This window comes from Dipodomys ordii, unplaced genomic scaffold, assembly GCF_000151885.1.
Source record: "Dipodomys ordii isolate 6190 unplaced genomic scaffold, Dord_2.0 Scaffold8, whole genome shotgun sequence".
Taxonomy (NCBI): Eukaryota; Metazoa; Chordata; class Mammalia; order Rodentia; family Heteromyidae; genus Dipodomys; species Dipodomys ordii.
This window is the reverse complement of record NW_012267224.1, coordinates 4,073,470-4,090,465: the sequence shown is the minus strand read 5'-3', so window position 1 is coordinate 4,090,465 and position 16,996 is coordinate 4,073,470. Positions and strand designations below refer to the sequence as shown.

The 16,996-nt window shown below is 40.5% G+C and overlaps 1 protein-coding gene across 7 annotated transcripts in view; it reads left to right on the top strand.

The window, feature by feature from the left end:
* Positions 1-260: 260 nt before the first annotated feature.
* Positions 261-16,996, top strand: part of Ldb2 (LIM domain binding 2) — a 305,230-nt gene continuing 288,494 nt past the window's right edge. For all 7 annotated transcript variants that reach the window (XM_013008876.1, XM_013008874.1, XM_013008875.1 and 4 more), the window contains exon 1: positions 261-636. In XM_013008876.1, coding sequence (XP_012864330.1) covers positions 505-636 — 132 coding nt within the window. In that variant the 5' untranslated portion in view covers positions 261-504. The remainder of the gene's footprint in view (positions 637-16,996) is intronic.

Sequence of the window (16,996 nt, the reverse complement as noted above, 5' to 3'; positions counted from 1 at the left end):
AGGAGGAGAATTATATTTCAGAACTAGTCTACAGTGTGGACAGGAAATGACCTCTCCACAAACTGCTTCTTTCAAAACAAGCAGTAGTGCCTCTGGCCACCCAGCTTTTCCCAGTCTCTCTCTCCCTCTCTCTCCTCTTCTCTCCCTTCCCTCCCTTCCTCCTCGCTCTCCCTCTCTCAGAGCTTCTGCGCTCTCCCTCCTCTCCCGTGTGCTCCCTCCCTCCCTCCCTCCCTCCCTCCCTTCTTCCCTCCCTGCCTCCCTCCCTCCCTGCCTCCCTCCTCCCGCTCCCTCTCCTCTGCTATAGAGGTTTTCTACAGCACTTCCCAGTCAGTGTGTTCAGCCTGCCTGCCTGCCTCTGTGTGTGTGTGTGTGTGTGTGTGCATGTGTGTGTGTGTGTGAGCGTGTGTGCGTGCGTCTACTTTGTACTGGGGAGAACACAGCCCATGTGCTCTGCATGGACGTTACTAATACTCTGTTTAGCTTGATTTTCGACAAGCAGGCAAGATGTCCAGCACACCACATGACCCCTTCTATTCTTCTCCTTTCGGCCCATTTTATAGGAGACATACACCTTACATGGTACAGCCAGAGTACCGAATCTATGAGATGAACAAGAGACTGCAGTCTCGCACAGAGGTAAGTACTTCAACCTTAGCTGTGTGCGTGGTTTTTATTTTATTTGGATTTTTTTTAAACAGTGCATGGGATTTTCCCGGTTGAATTTTAGGGGAAGTGTCCCACTACTAGTTACTAGCACGTAGGGTGGGATTGAGCGCCAGATTGAAGCCACTAGTTTGGAGGGAGGATTTGCAGGGACAGCAACTCTTGGAGCCGGGAGACAGTTTGTGCCTGAATCTTAAACCGCACACCCCCCTCCCCCCAGCAGCTCATATGGGGGGGCGAGGGTGCCTCCAGAGATTCTTATTCTCCTGGAACTCCAGCGTTGGTTGGCAGGCTCTGAGATGGTCCTGTTTCTTGAGATACAATACAAGGGATTTTGTGATTGTTTGCATTGGGCAAAACGTACTTATGTATGTGTAGATTGACAAATTCTAAAGGAAGTCTGCTTTGACTTCATATTTGCTTCTCAAAGTCATCAAAATCCAAGTAAAGGGGCAAAAGAGGAGCTTTACAGACTTTTCTAGAAGTAGCCTGGAGGAACACACTGGTGGGTTACCGCGGTCCATCAGAAACCAGTTGCTTGGGGCAAGATTCTCTACTTTCTCCCCTTGCTGGAGGCTGAGTCTCCAAGGGATTCTACCTTGGGACAGGAGCTGGCTAAGCATTGAAGTCAGCTGTGGGCTTTGTACAAGTGTGTGTGTGTGTGTGTGTGTGTGTGTGTGTGTGTGTAGGGGAGAGAGAGAAAAAGGGAGAGATAGACAGAGAGAAAGAGAGAGAGAGAGTGTGTCAGAGTCTCCCAGGCAGTAAGCAACTTTGGAAACAGTGAGACCAAGACTTTTAGAACTTTCTAAATGCAAAATTCAGAACTCCATACTAGCCTTCTGGAATTTAAAAATTTAATGTCAGTGATTTTTTTTTTATCCCTCTGTGCTGGCTGAAGGCAAAGCAGGCTGCGGGGGAGGGGCTGTCCATTTTGCCTAAATTGGGGCTTTGTGTTATAGTGTCTGAATAGGAATATATATATATATATATATATATATATATATATATGCTCAAAAGTCACTTTGAGAAGTAGAAATTCTTCAGAATTGAGTTTTCTCAGCAGAGTACAAATGCCCAGAGGATTCATGCTAGAGAGTTTTTGAGAATGAGTTTGGTGGATGTTTAGAGTAAAGATGGAAGTTAAAGAAAAAAAAAAACAACCTCTGGAAAAGGAATTTTATTAAGTTTATCTTGCAAAATAAAACACACTTGCTGGAATGGTCAGCAGAACCATGAGAATTCATGATGTTGAATGTATTTAATATGGCTAACAAATGTGACCTGCTTTTTGATTGGCTAACTGCTAGACAAGAACTTGTATCTTTCTAAAAATTGGACTGTGTTTATCACTGCTAATTTCTTTATATGTTAGTACACCCTAAATGTTAAATGAAATTGTTGGCACTGTAATTTTCTCTAGAAGCCAGTAGCTTTACAGAAGTATAAACTGTTGTGCTCAGGGTAGTGAGCTGTTGGCAATAAATGACATTTGTGTGTGTGTGTGTGTGTGTGTGTGTTTGATGTACTGTGTGTGTGAGTGTGTATGCGTGTGCATTACAGTTTGTGTCTTTGGTTGAAATCTTTGTAAATGTGCCTTGGAATCTTAAATTCCTGCATAAACAATCAGTTGACATAATCTGCTTTCAGAAGGGAGGACAAGGATTATTTTAAAGTTCAGGCACACGTTAATTGTGATACAATGTTGAAAAGCCTTTTCAAAGTATGATTTGTTTTACAAGAAACTAGAAGCCATATGGCTCCATTATTAAATAGCAGCAAGATTTAAAATGTTCTGTGTCCAACTTACATTTTAGAAAGTTTTTCAGACTTCCAAGTTTTACTCTTCTGTGGAGAACAAGGCAGACAGGATCTAGGGTTGGGGTGCCTATGTACCCTGACTTCAGCACTGGGCAGTTGTGAGCTGGGAGACTTCTGGAGACTTCTCTTCCCTGGATGCAATGTTTCCCAGTGTGTTTTGCATTTGAGATAAGATGTTTGATAAATGCCCCTATTGCTAGTGTACTATTCAAAACCAGCCCAATACCTTTTGTCAGAACTTACTTTGGCACTTCCAACCTTTAGACTATGAGGAATGATTTTGGTTTGAGTATGGAAGAAAATCTTGATAGCTGAAGAATTGGAAAGCTTTATGAGAAATCTTAAGAAGTTTTCACTCTGTCTGTAACAGTAGAGCACTATGAATTATTTCAGTAGTTTCCTAGACTGACCTCTGTATATTTCTAACATTCGATAGTAGCTCGGTCTGTCTTTGTTTTTGTTTGTGCCAGTCCTGGGGTTGAACTCAGGGCCTGGGCTTTGAGCTTCTTTACTCAAGGCTAATGCTCTACCACTTGAGCCACAGCTCCACTCCTGTGTTTTTCATGGTTAATTGGTGATGAGAACCTTGTGAACTTTCCTGCTGGGGCCAGCTTCAAATATTATTTTCAGATCTCAGCCTCCTGAGTAGCTAGAATGACAGGCATGAGCCACCAGTGCCCAGCATCATTAGGAGTTTTTAGTACTTGTCCAAATAATTTGCTGGGCACTTCTTTATGTCTTTGCCAAGCAGTAAAAATAGTATATGGAACCTAAATCAGAAATTTGTTTTTATTTCAGATAAAAAAGGAGAAAGCATCATATAATTGATTCTAAGAAATTCAAAGTATTCACATTACATATTAAACTTTGATCCTAGTGTGTACTTGTGGAAAATAACTTTGCATGGGGAAGTGACACTTTGGCTTTAACAGTGATGGTTATTTATGATAAAGTACTCTGGGTCCTGGGAAAGAATTTGTTGTAGTAAAATATAAAATTACCTAAGAAGAGTTATCAGTTGTTCACACCAAAGATCAAATGACCATTTGTAGAATCTGAACAATAAACACAATCATTTGGTTTAGTCTCTCTTCATTCTCTCTCTGTCCTTCCCCAGTATGTACTGCTGTTTCATTAATTCTTAATACCACACACACACACACACACACACACACACACACACACACACACACACACACACACACACACACACACCCCTGGATGATCCTCTCTACTCCCCATTCCTTTTGGGGCATTCACTTGGTTAGAAAGAAATGATAGAAAGTCAGCTTGTGATGAAGGAATTGTAATAAAGTTTGTAGAAATTTCCCAGAGACCTCTGTTTTTATGGAAGTCAATTAATAAAGAACCACCAATGCTTATCTATGAATTTTTTCCATGGCTGACCCTCATAACCCCTCTCATGGGCATTTATTCCAATTAAGTCAAATCAAAGGCTGGCAGACACTAGGTCCTATGAGTTTAAAGAGGATGCGATGGGGGAGTTAATCCTGTTTCTAACTTTTTCACTTATGACTTGGTGAATGTGGTCTTGACTTTCCCATCTGCAAATGACCCATTAATTTGAAAGTTCCAATTGCTATTCTTTCATGAGGGAGTATTAAGAAACAGAATAAAGATGATAGGCATTGTATTTGGTTGCAAGCACCTAGTTCAACAATCACAAAATAGTACTGAAATAATCTGTTCTTAGTGAGGAAAACTTTAAGGTCTGCACTCTGTCAGTCTTGTTTAGAGCTTGCCCTGAGAGCAAGCACAGGCACAAAGTAGGTACTCAATTAACATTTGTTGACTAGTCAACCCAGGAATCCAGCAGATAAAAGGGGAGAGAGGTCTTGAGAACCAGCTAGTGAAATTAGCACCTTGCCTGGGAAAACAATTCTTATACTTTTGGGGCCTGGTATCCCCTGTGGAGTTGAAATTGCCCTGGGCATCTTTTCCCTGGGTCTCTTAAAGTGCTTACCGCCCATGGCCACATTTATTTCATTAGGAGGTCATTTAGATCCCACATCATTGGGTCCAACAAAGCAAGTGTCTCAGAAAACAGAGGACTTCGCCTCTTTTCAAAGGAATGTAGTAACTGCACTAAAAAGCAAACAACAAAAGCAAAAAATAGATTTTAACCTCTGCTTACTGTTCTGGGAAAGAGACTGTCTTTGCAACATTAGAATCTCAGTGGATTTTAATCAATGTGTTGGTGCTCCCCCCTCCACAGCCCCTCTAAAATGAAATTAAAGAGAACCTTTGAGCTTGTGTCACTATTGTTCAGAGGTAGTAGAAAAAGGGTTGACATTTCCTTTCGTGCATGCTTCCATAAATTGACCCAATGTCTTCCAAAAATCCAGATAGTTGAATTGTCTCATAGTGCCAAACGTATTTTTGGAAAATACCATTGTACAATTATACAGTTTAATGCTGTACACAGAGTGTGGTCAGATAGGGTATACAAATATGTCCTAAAGACTTAAACATTTGCTTATGAAAACAAAACAATACATGTATATTTTTAATTTCCTGAGGTCTGCACTATGAGATGTATGCTATCCGAGAACAATTATAGTAAACATCATTTTAAGAGAAGGGAGAGATTTAACTCTGGTTGGATTATTGTGGACTTTAAGAAAGTTCATCAAGTAGCTATGCAAATCTTGGCTATTGTAGATAAGTTTTCTATATCTTATTTGCTCATTCAATTAACCCAAACTACCTTCATTTGAGTGAAGATTTTTTTCTTAAGTCTCTGTTTTTTCTTGTTGTACCATACTCATTTTAATAAAACACCATAAAACATCAGGAAAGCACAACACTTATGGTTTTACCCCCTTTCTTTTTATCAATATTACACATCCCAGCGTAAAAAGAAGAAGAAAAAGAAAAAGAAAACCCTATGATTACAGTGGGAAACAGTTCACAGGAGGATTTTATTAGAATGACAGTATTTAGTTTTACACGATTTAATACGAACATTAAAAAAAATGTTTGAAGATCTTGAAATTCAAATCTGCTGTTTTTCACTCTTTGGCTCAACTCTAAAACTCCCCAGGGAGGGAGGAGGAGGAGAGAGGGGCAATTCATAGTCCTCTTTTCTTTCAGCTACATTTTTATATAGTGGGTCTCAGGGTTTCAAGTTGTAACATCATGTTTATTCATGGAATAGCTCAGTATCATTGATGTTCAGATGGAATCTAGTTAAAATAAGATTAGGTATTTTGGCTAGGTGAAAAAAAAATGCTTTGTAATAACTTAAGAGTCCCTTTGCCCCCTTAGAAATTTAGAAAGAGAAACTATTGATGGTATTCTGAAGTCTATGAATGATTTTCAGTGTTAAAAAAAAAAGAACTTTCCAAGTTTTTCTGAGGGGGCTGAGGAGGGGAGGGTGGGAGGAGGGGCGAGGGGGAGGGGGAGGGGGAGCTGGTGGTGGTGAGGACAGCTTCCCCTCCCCCCCTTTTCTTCTTTTTGTATTTTTAGGACAGTTATTTTGAAAAATGTTAAATGAAACCAAAAGGATAGTTTTACAAATAAAAACTTCCAAGCTCCTTATTTTTCAAACTCCCTGTTCAGCCTTTGCAAACAAATTGCAAGACTCTTTACACTGATTTTATTTTCCTGAGGTCTCTTTTTCCTTCTTCATTTTTTTTTTTTACTATGGGAACTGTTTTTAATTAAAAATTACTTGCACACTAACTATTCGTAAGAGAACAGATGGGGGAAAATGTTTCAACCTCCATTCAACACAGATTCTTATCAGCTGAAAATCAATGCACATTTCAATTTCTCTCTTCTTTTGGTGAATGAAATATAATGTAAGATTTAAACACTATGTAATTTTTTTGAGCATTTAGCTTTTTGTTTGGGTTTCAGAAAGAAATTAATTTAAATTGAATGGAGAACAGGACCATAAATCTCCTTTTATTACAATTGCCCACTTTGACTCATTTTTCATGAGGAACTTAGAGTACCCCTTTTCTGAACTAGCAACAAAACATAAAACAAACAACCAACTTTATAAATGGGTAAATTAAAAAACTTATTTATGTGGATTTGGTTGGTGGGTCTTACAATATAATTGATCAAAGTAAAATGCCTTGTGTGTGTGTGTGTGTGTGCGCGCGCCCGTGCGCGCGCCCGTGCGCGCATGTGCGCACCAGTCCTTTGGCTTGAACTCAGGGCCTCGGTGCTGTCCCTGAGCTTTTGTGCTCAAGGCTAATGCTCTATCATGTGAGCCACAGCTCTACTTCCAGCTACTTTAACACTTACTTGAGTTAAGACTTTCTTGTTCAGGCTGGCTTCAACCACAATCCTCAGATCTCAGCCTCTTGAGTAGCTAGAATTACAAGGTGTAAGCCATGGGCGCCTGGCTACAATGTCTTTGTGAAGTATAACTGCATACAGCATTTAGAAAACACCAGCAAATGCTTGGATTCCCATGTACCTTTGTCATATTCTAACCACAATGTATTCTAACCCACCATTTTCTCTTTCTATTTTATTTTAGTTTTTTTCCCTCTTTTTTTTTTGGCGGTCATGGGGCTTGAACTCTGGGCTTGGGCACTGTCTCTGAGCTCTTCAGCTCAATGCTAACACTCTACCACTTGAGCCACAGCACCACTTCCAGTTTTCTGGTGGTTTATTGGAGATGAGAGTCTCACGGACTTTCATGCCTGGGCTGGCTTTGAACCGCGATCCTCAGATCTCAGCCTCCTGAATAGGAGTATAGGCGTGAGCCACCGGCGCCTGCTTTTCCGCCCCTCTTTTTATATAAAAATAATCTATTTTAGTCTAAGACTTTTTTTTTCTTTTGATGTAAATTCAGACAGTGCATCTGAACATAGGTAACAAACTCTTAATACATAAAATTAACTCACTGAACAATTCCTGTACTTAATACAATTTGGAACTACTGAGATGATGAAGACTATTCTTTCCTTTTTGTTGCATAGACCTTGTGATTTGATGATGGAAAGACATACAAACCCACTCGCAATGAGGCACCGTGATAGGTTCATTTGCAGTGCATTATGGGTGTCCACGTGCATCTTTCTGCTGGGGTCATGGTAGCTGGCATCTCTGGAGGGCTTGCTCTGCTGGGCACAGTGCTAGGTGCTTTCTTGTATTTTAGCTTCTGTAATACTAGTGATTGTATTAATTTCTAGTTTTTACTGATGAGAAACTGGGAACACAGAGCTAAATAAATTGTCCTAGTCATTCAGCTTCAGAGCCATTCAGCTTCAGAGACTGTGCATTAACTAATCTTTCATAGCACCTCTTCAGTAAAGATGTTCTAGTAGTTTTCTCATTTGAACTGTAAAAACCCTTCAATGTGATTGCATTTTTTCCTTCCATTCTTCCTCCCCCCAACACCTCCCACCGCCATGGCTTACATAGTATAAGGGGTCCAGGTTGAGCCTCTACTGTGATACTATTAGTTGTCTCTCAAATATCTGACTTTATCTCAAAAGAAACCGGGTGTATTTTCATGGCCTAAAGACAGAAATGAAAAGTATACTTTGGTAGGTTTTTTAAAATTGTTTATTTTATTGTAAAGAGGAGTTAGTTACCTGAGTAAGGTAATGATTACACTTCTTGTCAAGCATTGTTACCCCCTCCTTTGTTTTTCTCCTATTATCCCTTCACACCCACACCTCCCCCGCTCCCCCCCACCTGAAGTTGTAAAATTAATTTCCAACTTAGTGTCTTGTGAGTATATCATTGTTAATGGGTCATTCTGTGTCCTTGTTTCAGCATTTTGTTATTCTCCTTCCCCTCCCCAAATTAGATAAATGTATATACAAGGTGCAGGGTACCAAAATCAAATACAGTGACAACAGGTGATATACTATAGGGGGAAGAACATACAAAATAAACCAAAAAAAATCACATAGTACATTAAAAACATCAACAACAAAGAAAAACCTCCTGTGTCCATAACTTTGGGTTCATTTCATTTAGCATCATCTTATATGGTCATATGTACATAGCTTTTGAACTTTTCTGCTCATCTGCTTATCATCATGATAAGATCATCCTAGACATATACTAATTATTACAAATAAGGGAAACTATGGGACCTATATTTCTTTGGTTCTGGCTTACTTACTTAGTATGATTTTTTCCAAGTCTTTCCATTTCTTAACAAATGGCATGGTGTCATTCTTTCTGATGGAAGCATGGAATTCATATCTATCTATCTATCTATCTATCTATTTATCTATCACATTTTCTTGATCCATTCATCTACTGAAGGGCATCTGGGTTGGTGCCATATCTTAGCTATGGTAAATAATGCTGCAGTAAACATAGTGCTGGTAGCTTTAGTGCATAGTAGCTTTAGTTTATGCTCATTTGGGTAAATGTCCAGAAGTGGGATTGCTGGGTCACAGGGGACTCTGTGTGTAGTCTTTTGAGGAACCTCCATACTGCTTTCCAAAGTGGATGAAGAAGTTTACACTCGCACCAAAAATGCAGTAGGGTTCCCTTTTGGCCACATCCCTTCCCACATCTGTTGTTATTAGATTTACTTATTATAGCCATTCTGACTGGGGTAAGGTGGGGGCTGAATGTTGTTTTGGTTTACATTTCTTTTTTGGCTAGAGAGGTTGAGCACTTCTTCATGTGTCTATTGGCCATTCTTATTTCCTCTTCAGAGAAGTCTCTCTCTAAGTCTTTAGCCAACTTATTAATGGGGCAGTTGTTTCTTTGAGGATTTGTTTTGGGGGGATTTAATTTTTTGAGTTCTAAGTATATTTTAGATATGAGGCCCTTGTCTGTTATATGGCTAGTGAAGGTCTTCTCCCTATCCTTGGGCTTTCTATTGATTTTGCTATCTACTTGTTGTTTTTCAAATGTCTGACCTTATCTCAAAAGAAACCATGTGTATTTTTATGGTGTAAAGCTGGAACTGGAAAGCATACTTGGGTAATTTTTTTTGTTTTGTTTTTTGTTTGTTTTTTGAAGAAAATAACCTAAACCACATCCTCAATTTAAAAATATGCTTACTTTATCTTAAGGGTCTTTGGAATTACAGAATCTTTTTTGCATCGCCATCTGCAAGTTTTATAATTATTTTACCTAGAAAGTGTTTAGATTTCCATCCAGTTGTTAGTTCTTCTTGGCTATGTCTGGAAGAAAGTTGTTTTGAATATTGGTCAGATGAGTGGAGAAGTGCTGCCGTTTTTGGTTTTGTCTCTCCATTGCATCACGTACTAATGTAAGTATTAGGAGATTAAATCAGGATGAGAATTTGGCATCGAATTGGCTTACTCTGCAGGTAACCTTTTAGAAATCAGAGAGACAACAAAGATGCAGAGGGCTGAGAACACTCATGTTTCAAATTCTCCCTTTCTACATTGATCTACTTGGAAGAGGCAGTTCTGTGTGTCCATATTGTGACTCTGGAGAAGTTGTTGATGGGATGAGAACCTTGTGGCCAATTTTGACTGCTTAGGAGGCCATTGTCTGTATAATGGAAGCTGCCAGTGGTTGGAGATACTTTTCTTCTGGTGTGTCACCCAAGCCTGGGATCCATGCTTTCCAGTACTTACTTTGAGAGATAGTGAAACAGACCCAGAGAGTTGAAGATCAGTCCCCACCTGGCCAAAGTGGGATCTGAATCCTCAGCACAGGAGTAGCTGACTCTTCAATTCAGAGTTCTTTCTTGGGCATGCAAATGAATGATCTTTCCTGTCTGGCTTCATGCTCTGGGATGCTAGCCCTGGGAGCCCCAGCGTGGTTTCACATCTGTCCCTCATGCTACCAGCCTAATGGAGAGTTTTAGACTTCTGGTGAAAAGGAGAAGGCTTACCATGAAAGACTAGCCAGTCCTCCTTGTCAGCATGATCTCTTCATTCTCTCCTTCCTGGATAGGGGAGGGGGCTTTGGGTGTACTTCCTGCCCTTTGACTCCACCTTACTATCCCCCCTCCCCAACACACAGCCCAAATGACACTTAAAAATATATTTTTTAAAAGAATTATCTTGAAGTAGTTGTACAAAAGAGTTGGCATTTAACCAAGCACTCATGAATACCATGCGTCTTGATCAGCGCAGGTGACACTTTCGATGTATACCTCAGCTTCTGTGGACATCCAGCTTGCTCTCTCCTCTGGGACATGCTCTAAAATCCCTTCTCTGACTTGAAGGTCACTTGATCCATTCCTTCCCATGGCTCTACCTCATCTCCAACCCTCACAAAATGGACTGCAGCCTACCGGGACTACTTTGGGATCCATTAACTTAGTAGCTTCACATACCTCTGGGCCTTTGCTCTTCATGGTAGATGTGGACAAACGGCTGCCTTCACCCTAGCGCATATTACTATCAACAGACTTAAGATGAATTTGGCAAGATCCTGGCTTTCTTTGCAGGGGATTAATCAATATCACAAAGATGAAGGAAAAGGGGCTCTGTGGTTTTGGAGGTCGTCTGTTGATCATCTTCAATATTTGCCACCTTTCCAGAGAGGCCTCTCTCAGACTCTTCAGTGGAGTCCCCAGTCAGGTGCTGTCCGGTCACGTGTCTTCTCTGTTGGCTTCAAAGGAATCATTGAAAGCTGATACTTCCTTGTTTCTTGTTTATAGCTGTAGTGCTTATCAAGTCTAACATGGAAGTCCAATGAGGGCAGGGACTTCGGTTGTGCTTCCAGTCAAATGGGCATGTATGACATGCAAATTAGATCTGTGGAATAAAAGAAAATTAGGTTGTTCTAGCACTGTCCAGTCGGACCACCCTGGGATTCCCCCTGGGTTTCATCTACAGCAGTGTGCGGTTATGATTGGAGGAGCTGGGGAGACATCTCATCAACAGAATATGGAGAACACCTTCCATGAGGAAGCAGCAGCCTGAAGAATTTTGCCCTCTTGGTAGTGTGTCTCTGACTTGTGATTAAAAATATTTATGCTGGCTTGATGCTGGTGGCTCAAACCTATCATCCTAGCGATACAAGAGGCTGAAATCTGAGCATCACAGTTCAAAGCCAGCCCAGGCAGGCAAGTCAGGGAGACCCTTATTTCCAGTGAACCAGCATAAAGTCAGAAGTGGAGCTGTGACTCAAGAGGTATAGTGCTAGCTTTGAGCAAATAAAACTAAGGAATAGTGCCTAGGCTCTGAGTGGAAGCCCCAATACCAGCACACACACACACACACACACACACACACACACACACACACACACACAAAACATACTGACTCTAAAGGGTGTTTTCTCATTTAGTGTTTCCACCACTTCTGTCTGCCTCTGGCTGGACCATGAATTAGGATACTAATCACAATAATATCTTACATTTGTCTGATACACTTTCTGTTTGAGGACAGAACTTTAGGACCATTAATTACTTGAAGTGAATGTGCAAATTAAATCATACGTAATGGTGAGGTCTATGAGAACTTTGCCTGGGCTACCTCTATCTGTGTTTAAACTGGTGTGTTTGGTGTGTGTATAGGATAGGGAGGAAGCTGGTTCCAGTCATAGACATACTGGAATGTATATGTGTATAAGTGTATCATTTCTGGTTAGTAAACTTGTACAGTTTTCCACCCTTTTGTGAAAAAAGTTCTGCTGTCAATATATAGATCAGAACCTCAATATGAATAATAAACACAACAAAATAGAAATAATAAAACAGATAGGGTACCAAAGCTTCTCAGTATTTGCCATGAGCTCTTAGGGAAGTTTCTTAACTTTTCTGAGCTTTACCCTGTGACAGACAAATACATGTAACACTGTGCTAAAGATCGGGAGCTACGATGATTGACATATGGTGGCTCTCCTCTTGTTTCAGCAAACAAAATAGTGTAAGTAATACAAAACTTTGCTCGATGGCTCGGAAGTGTCTTTAATGAATAATTTGTACCAGGCCTTGTATATTGTTACTTTATTTTAAAAAAAACCACTTGGAATAATTTGTCCTAGGATTTGTGACCTAGGGGTTTTATGAATAGGAACTTTTTATTGTTCCACAGCTATGGCTGGGGTCCTGGCGATGATCTCCCTCAATCCAAGACTAAGATTTTGCCCTTAAATTTCTCTGTGGCTGGGGATTAGATGTTGACTAATGTATGAGCTAATGAATATGCTATCCTGTTGGGAAAAGGCTCGGATAGAGTTTGCCCTGTCTAAGCACTGAGCAGTTAACAACAGTAAACAGACTCCCCCTCGCCAAGTTCTGTTAAACTGCCAAGCAGGAGCCTGGCTTAGGGTTGGGGTCACCTTCCTGCTGGCCTTGACTAGCCATTTCTTCCAAGGAGGCTCACTGCTCAAGATGCAGTTAACAAAGGCTACTGGGAGAGAGCTGGTTGGCCCTGGTCAGCAGCCTGACACACCACCTGTGTGTCTGGACTGGTGACAGCCCTCCTATTGATCCACTGTGACCCCTGGTAGCTTAGGGCTTACCACAGCGGAAGTGTCCACACAGTGGAACTTGGAGAGTGCTGGTGTGAACACCACCATGCTGTGTCTGCCTGGGCCTAGGCTCAGGCTCAGGTAGTAGTCACTGTGTCTGCTTTCCCAGTAGATGGAGCAGAGTGGTGATTTGCCCCACTGTCTCCAGAGAGCACACGCTTCTGGATTATTATTATTTTATATTGAAGGCTTTAAATGACACATAATTTCAGATACATTTTTAGACAGAACATTTGGGAATTTAATTTAAAAGTTCTACTGATTTCCTCTTCCTCCTCCTTCTCCTCCTATTTCTCTTCCTCCTCTCCTCCTCCTCCCCTCCTTCCTTCTCCTCTTCCTCCCCCTCCCCTTCCTCCTCCCTTACCTCCTCTTCCATCTTCTGCTCCTTCTCTACCTTTCCCTCCTCCACCCTCTCCTGCTCTTCCTCTTCTACCACCTCCTCCTCTTCTACCTCCTCCTCCTCCTCCTTCTTCTTCTCTCCTCCTTTTTGTCCATCCTCCTCCCTTTCTTCTTCCTTTTTATCCTCTTTCTCTTTTACCTTCTTCATCTCCACTTTCTTCCTCTTCTTACTTTCTTCTTTCTTCTTAGTTATCCTCCTTCTAGTTTTCCTTCCCTCTCTCTCCATGCCTCCCTCCTTTTCCCTCTCCCTCTATTTGTTTCTCCCTGTTCCTACTTTAGAGAGATAGTGCTTGTTAAATTTTGCTTTCCAATGTAGGTCACTTCTTAGCACTCATGAAGATTTTATCTTTATACTGAAAATCTGTGTAGACAAGCAAAAGCTAAACCAATAAACAAGGCAGACTATTTGGCAGTACACACACACACACACAGAGCAACCTTTCTTATGCCTTTTCATTTTAACCATGATTAACCTGCACTTCACTGGAATCTCTTTCTTGAAATTAAAATTAAGTAGTTGCTGTTATTACCTGCCTTTGAATCATCCCAATTTGGGAGAGCCTCCTGCTCCCAAGCTAGCTAAATCCTAGAATTTCAAGGCTAGATTCGATGCAAGAGGGCCCTTAACTCCAGCTCCTGACTTTAAGCACAGAACTCAGACACAAGTAGGCTTTCCTGGCTCATGGTCCTGCCACTTTACAAGCCATCTTGGTTTATCCAAGTCTAAGGACTATCCTGTCGCTGCATAACAACCAGAAACTGGACACATTTAAGCATATTTGCTACCCAACCTTACAAAAACCTGGATATTCTAAGTTTTTTTCTTCTCTTTTAAGTTTTCCAAATGCCTTCATAGTGTATTGATTTTTCCTATCATGCTAGTGATTCTGAAAACCCATCACTAACCTTTATCAGTTTTGAGTTTAGGATTGTTTTCTTTGAAGAGATGTATTTAAAAGGGAGTTGAGAATATCTTAAAATGCATACTTTTTGATTTTGAAGACATCATATGTTATCAGTGTGAAGTATTTATGATTTAATTTTATGTGCAAACAAAATTGTGATTAACATTTTAAGAACTAGATATACACATATCTCTATCTATCTATCTTCTTAGAATCTCTCTAGGATTTAGAAGCATAGTGACCATCTTGTGCAATCCAGATCTATGAAATGAAATCATAAGCATTTCACTTTGTTCTAAAATATTCCCAAGATATAATTCTAGTTTCCTGAAACATTCATGTATTTGCTTATATATATATATGCATATATATGTATAATTTGGCTTCCTGTATCATAACATGTACTCAGAACTTAGTATTTTTAAGTCAAATATCATATCTTCATAAGACATAGGAATGCTGGTATAAAGGGGTTAACTATGATGATTCACAGTAGTGAGAGATCTTGAATCTAAGTCTCTCACCTCTTAAAACAGAATCCTCTTCTGAATTGCAGGAAGATCCCTTTTTTCCCTCTGTTTCTCTTTCTTTTGTGTTATTTCTGGGTGAAGAAACAGACAACTTTGCACAATATCCACAAACCAAAAAGATTTTTTTTTTGCACAATTCCTCCCTGGAAGAGATAGTTTGAATGAACGTTAAGAGTCCCGGTGTTGATCTAGGACAAGCAGGTTGGGATATAACAAGTTAATTTATGACACTATTTGAAGGACATCTCTTTGACTCAAGGAGAAAAGATATACTTCGACAAGTGGGCTATGTCATGACTTTTCTGCAATGTTATTTTATTTTCCTCACAGATCGAAGAGATCCTTGGGGTCAGGCACTATCTTATTCATGCTCCTATTCTTCATGACCATTGATATTCTCTGCAGCTGACAGCTATTTTTTTAAAGCATATTTTACAGAGAGCACCATTTTGTAATTAGTTTCTGAATTATCACTGTTTTAAAATAAGTTATATACATTCTGTAATAAGACACGTACACATGTGCTCTCATTACAATGTAATGGTGTGCAACAGTATTATGTCACCTGCCACAACATCTGCATTAATTGTTTGATTTTTGCAGCTGAGTAAATTTATTTCAATACTTATTGGTTGTGTGGCCTTGGTAAGTTAGTTTACCCCACTGTGCCTAGATTTCCCTTGAGGGGAATCTATGTCTCTTGGTTATTATGAAGATTGAAATACTTTTCTAAAGTGCTTAGGATAAACCCTACATCTTATGAGTATTGTTTACTACTACTACTACTACTACTGCTGCTGCTGCTACTACTACTACTACTGTTATTACTACTCATTTGTTTACTGGATACTGAGTTTCTCTCATGTATTTCTGATCTAAAGATGGAGATGATAGTATGCCTGTCTTCCAAGAGCTTAGGAAGGACATAGGAAGGATTTTTAGAGAAGGAAGTTCTTGAAGCATGAGTGGAAATTTACCAAATCTGGAAGGGTATGAGAAGGGCATTTTTAAGAAGGAAGAACAGAAATTGAGCTTTGAAAAAGATTTGAACTTAGTTAGGGCTCAGGAGGTCCATAGGAGTTGGTATGTATGTGTGTGGAGGGTGGAGTTGAGGAGAGCCATAACAAAGGCATCTATCTGGATAGGAAGCAGTGGTTAGAGTGCGAAGGTACTGGCAGGTTCCCCTTTCGAGATTACAAAATGTACTACAGCAAGGTGAAGGCCAGCAGAACCTCAGCACAATTATTTAATCTCTCAGTGTTTTGGTTTCTTTCTGGGGAAGATGGAACAACAGTCCTCATTTCATATGATTATGCTAGAGGCCTGAATGAGATAGGAACTCTAAGTTCTGAAATGGATACCTGGCACACTGCAGAAATTCAATCTGCGTTGTCATTACCATTGAGCACAGGTAAATAACAAAAGGTACTTCTGACCTGGGGTGAAACGACTCCATCTACCAGATTTAAGATTGCTTCGGTTCCTCTGAAGGAAGGGCTTGTCATGAAGAAGGACAGATGTCTGTGTTGGAGCACATTTGCTGTTAAGAAAGAAATCAGTAGTAGATGGAGGAGGGGGGAATGCATAAAAGAAGAAGGATGCCCACTTATTGGCCCTGTCTGTTTGAGGCAAAGGATGCTTTTCATGACATTTTCCCTTGAAGATGCAAAATTACTGTAAACCAGTATTATATAACTTGTCCCATGGATTCATGAAGCTTCTGGCAGCCATTGTGAACAGCAGGTCTTGAGTCTTCTTACCCTGATGGAATTCTTACCCTGTGGAAACCCAGAAGGGGCCAGTGGGATGTAGAGACTCCACAATGATGTGACAGCAAGTCAAACAGACAGCAAGTGCTGGGCCCCACCCCACTAAGGACATGAGACTTGCGTCACTAGTAAAATGGGAACAAGAATATATTCACATAAGAAGGCATTCCTGGCGCTACGTGGGCAGTGCAGGTGGATGGATGGCCAGGGCACTCAGGGTGGATATAAAGCCAAGTCTGTCCCCTTGCCCCAGTGGAACTTCACGCCCCTCTGCTGATGCCAGCCTTTTGTTCAGTTCATGGATGTTTGTTCTCCTATCTTCCTCCCTGGCTAAATGTAAGATTGTGGCCTTGGTCAGGTCTTTCCCTTTCCTGAGCCTGTTTCCTCTTCTGGTTTCCCTGGATTAGACTAGATATGAGCTCCAAGGTTCTTTCTTCCGCTCTGGAGCCCTCTGGTTGCCACGAGGTAGACTGTCAGTTTCTGTTTTTAACCTGCC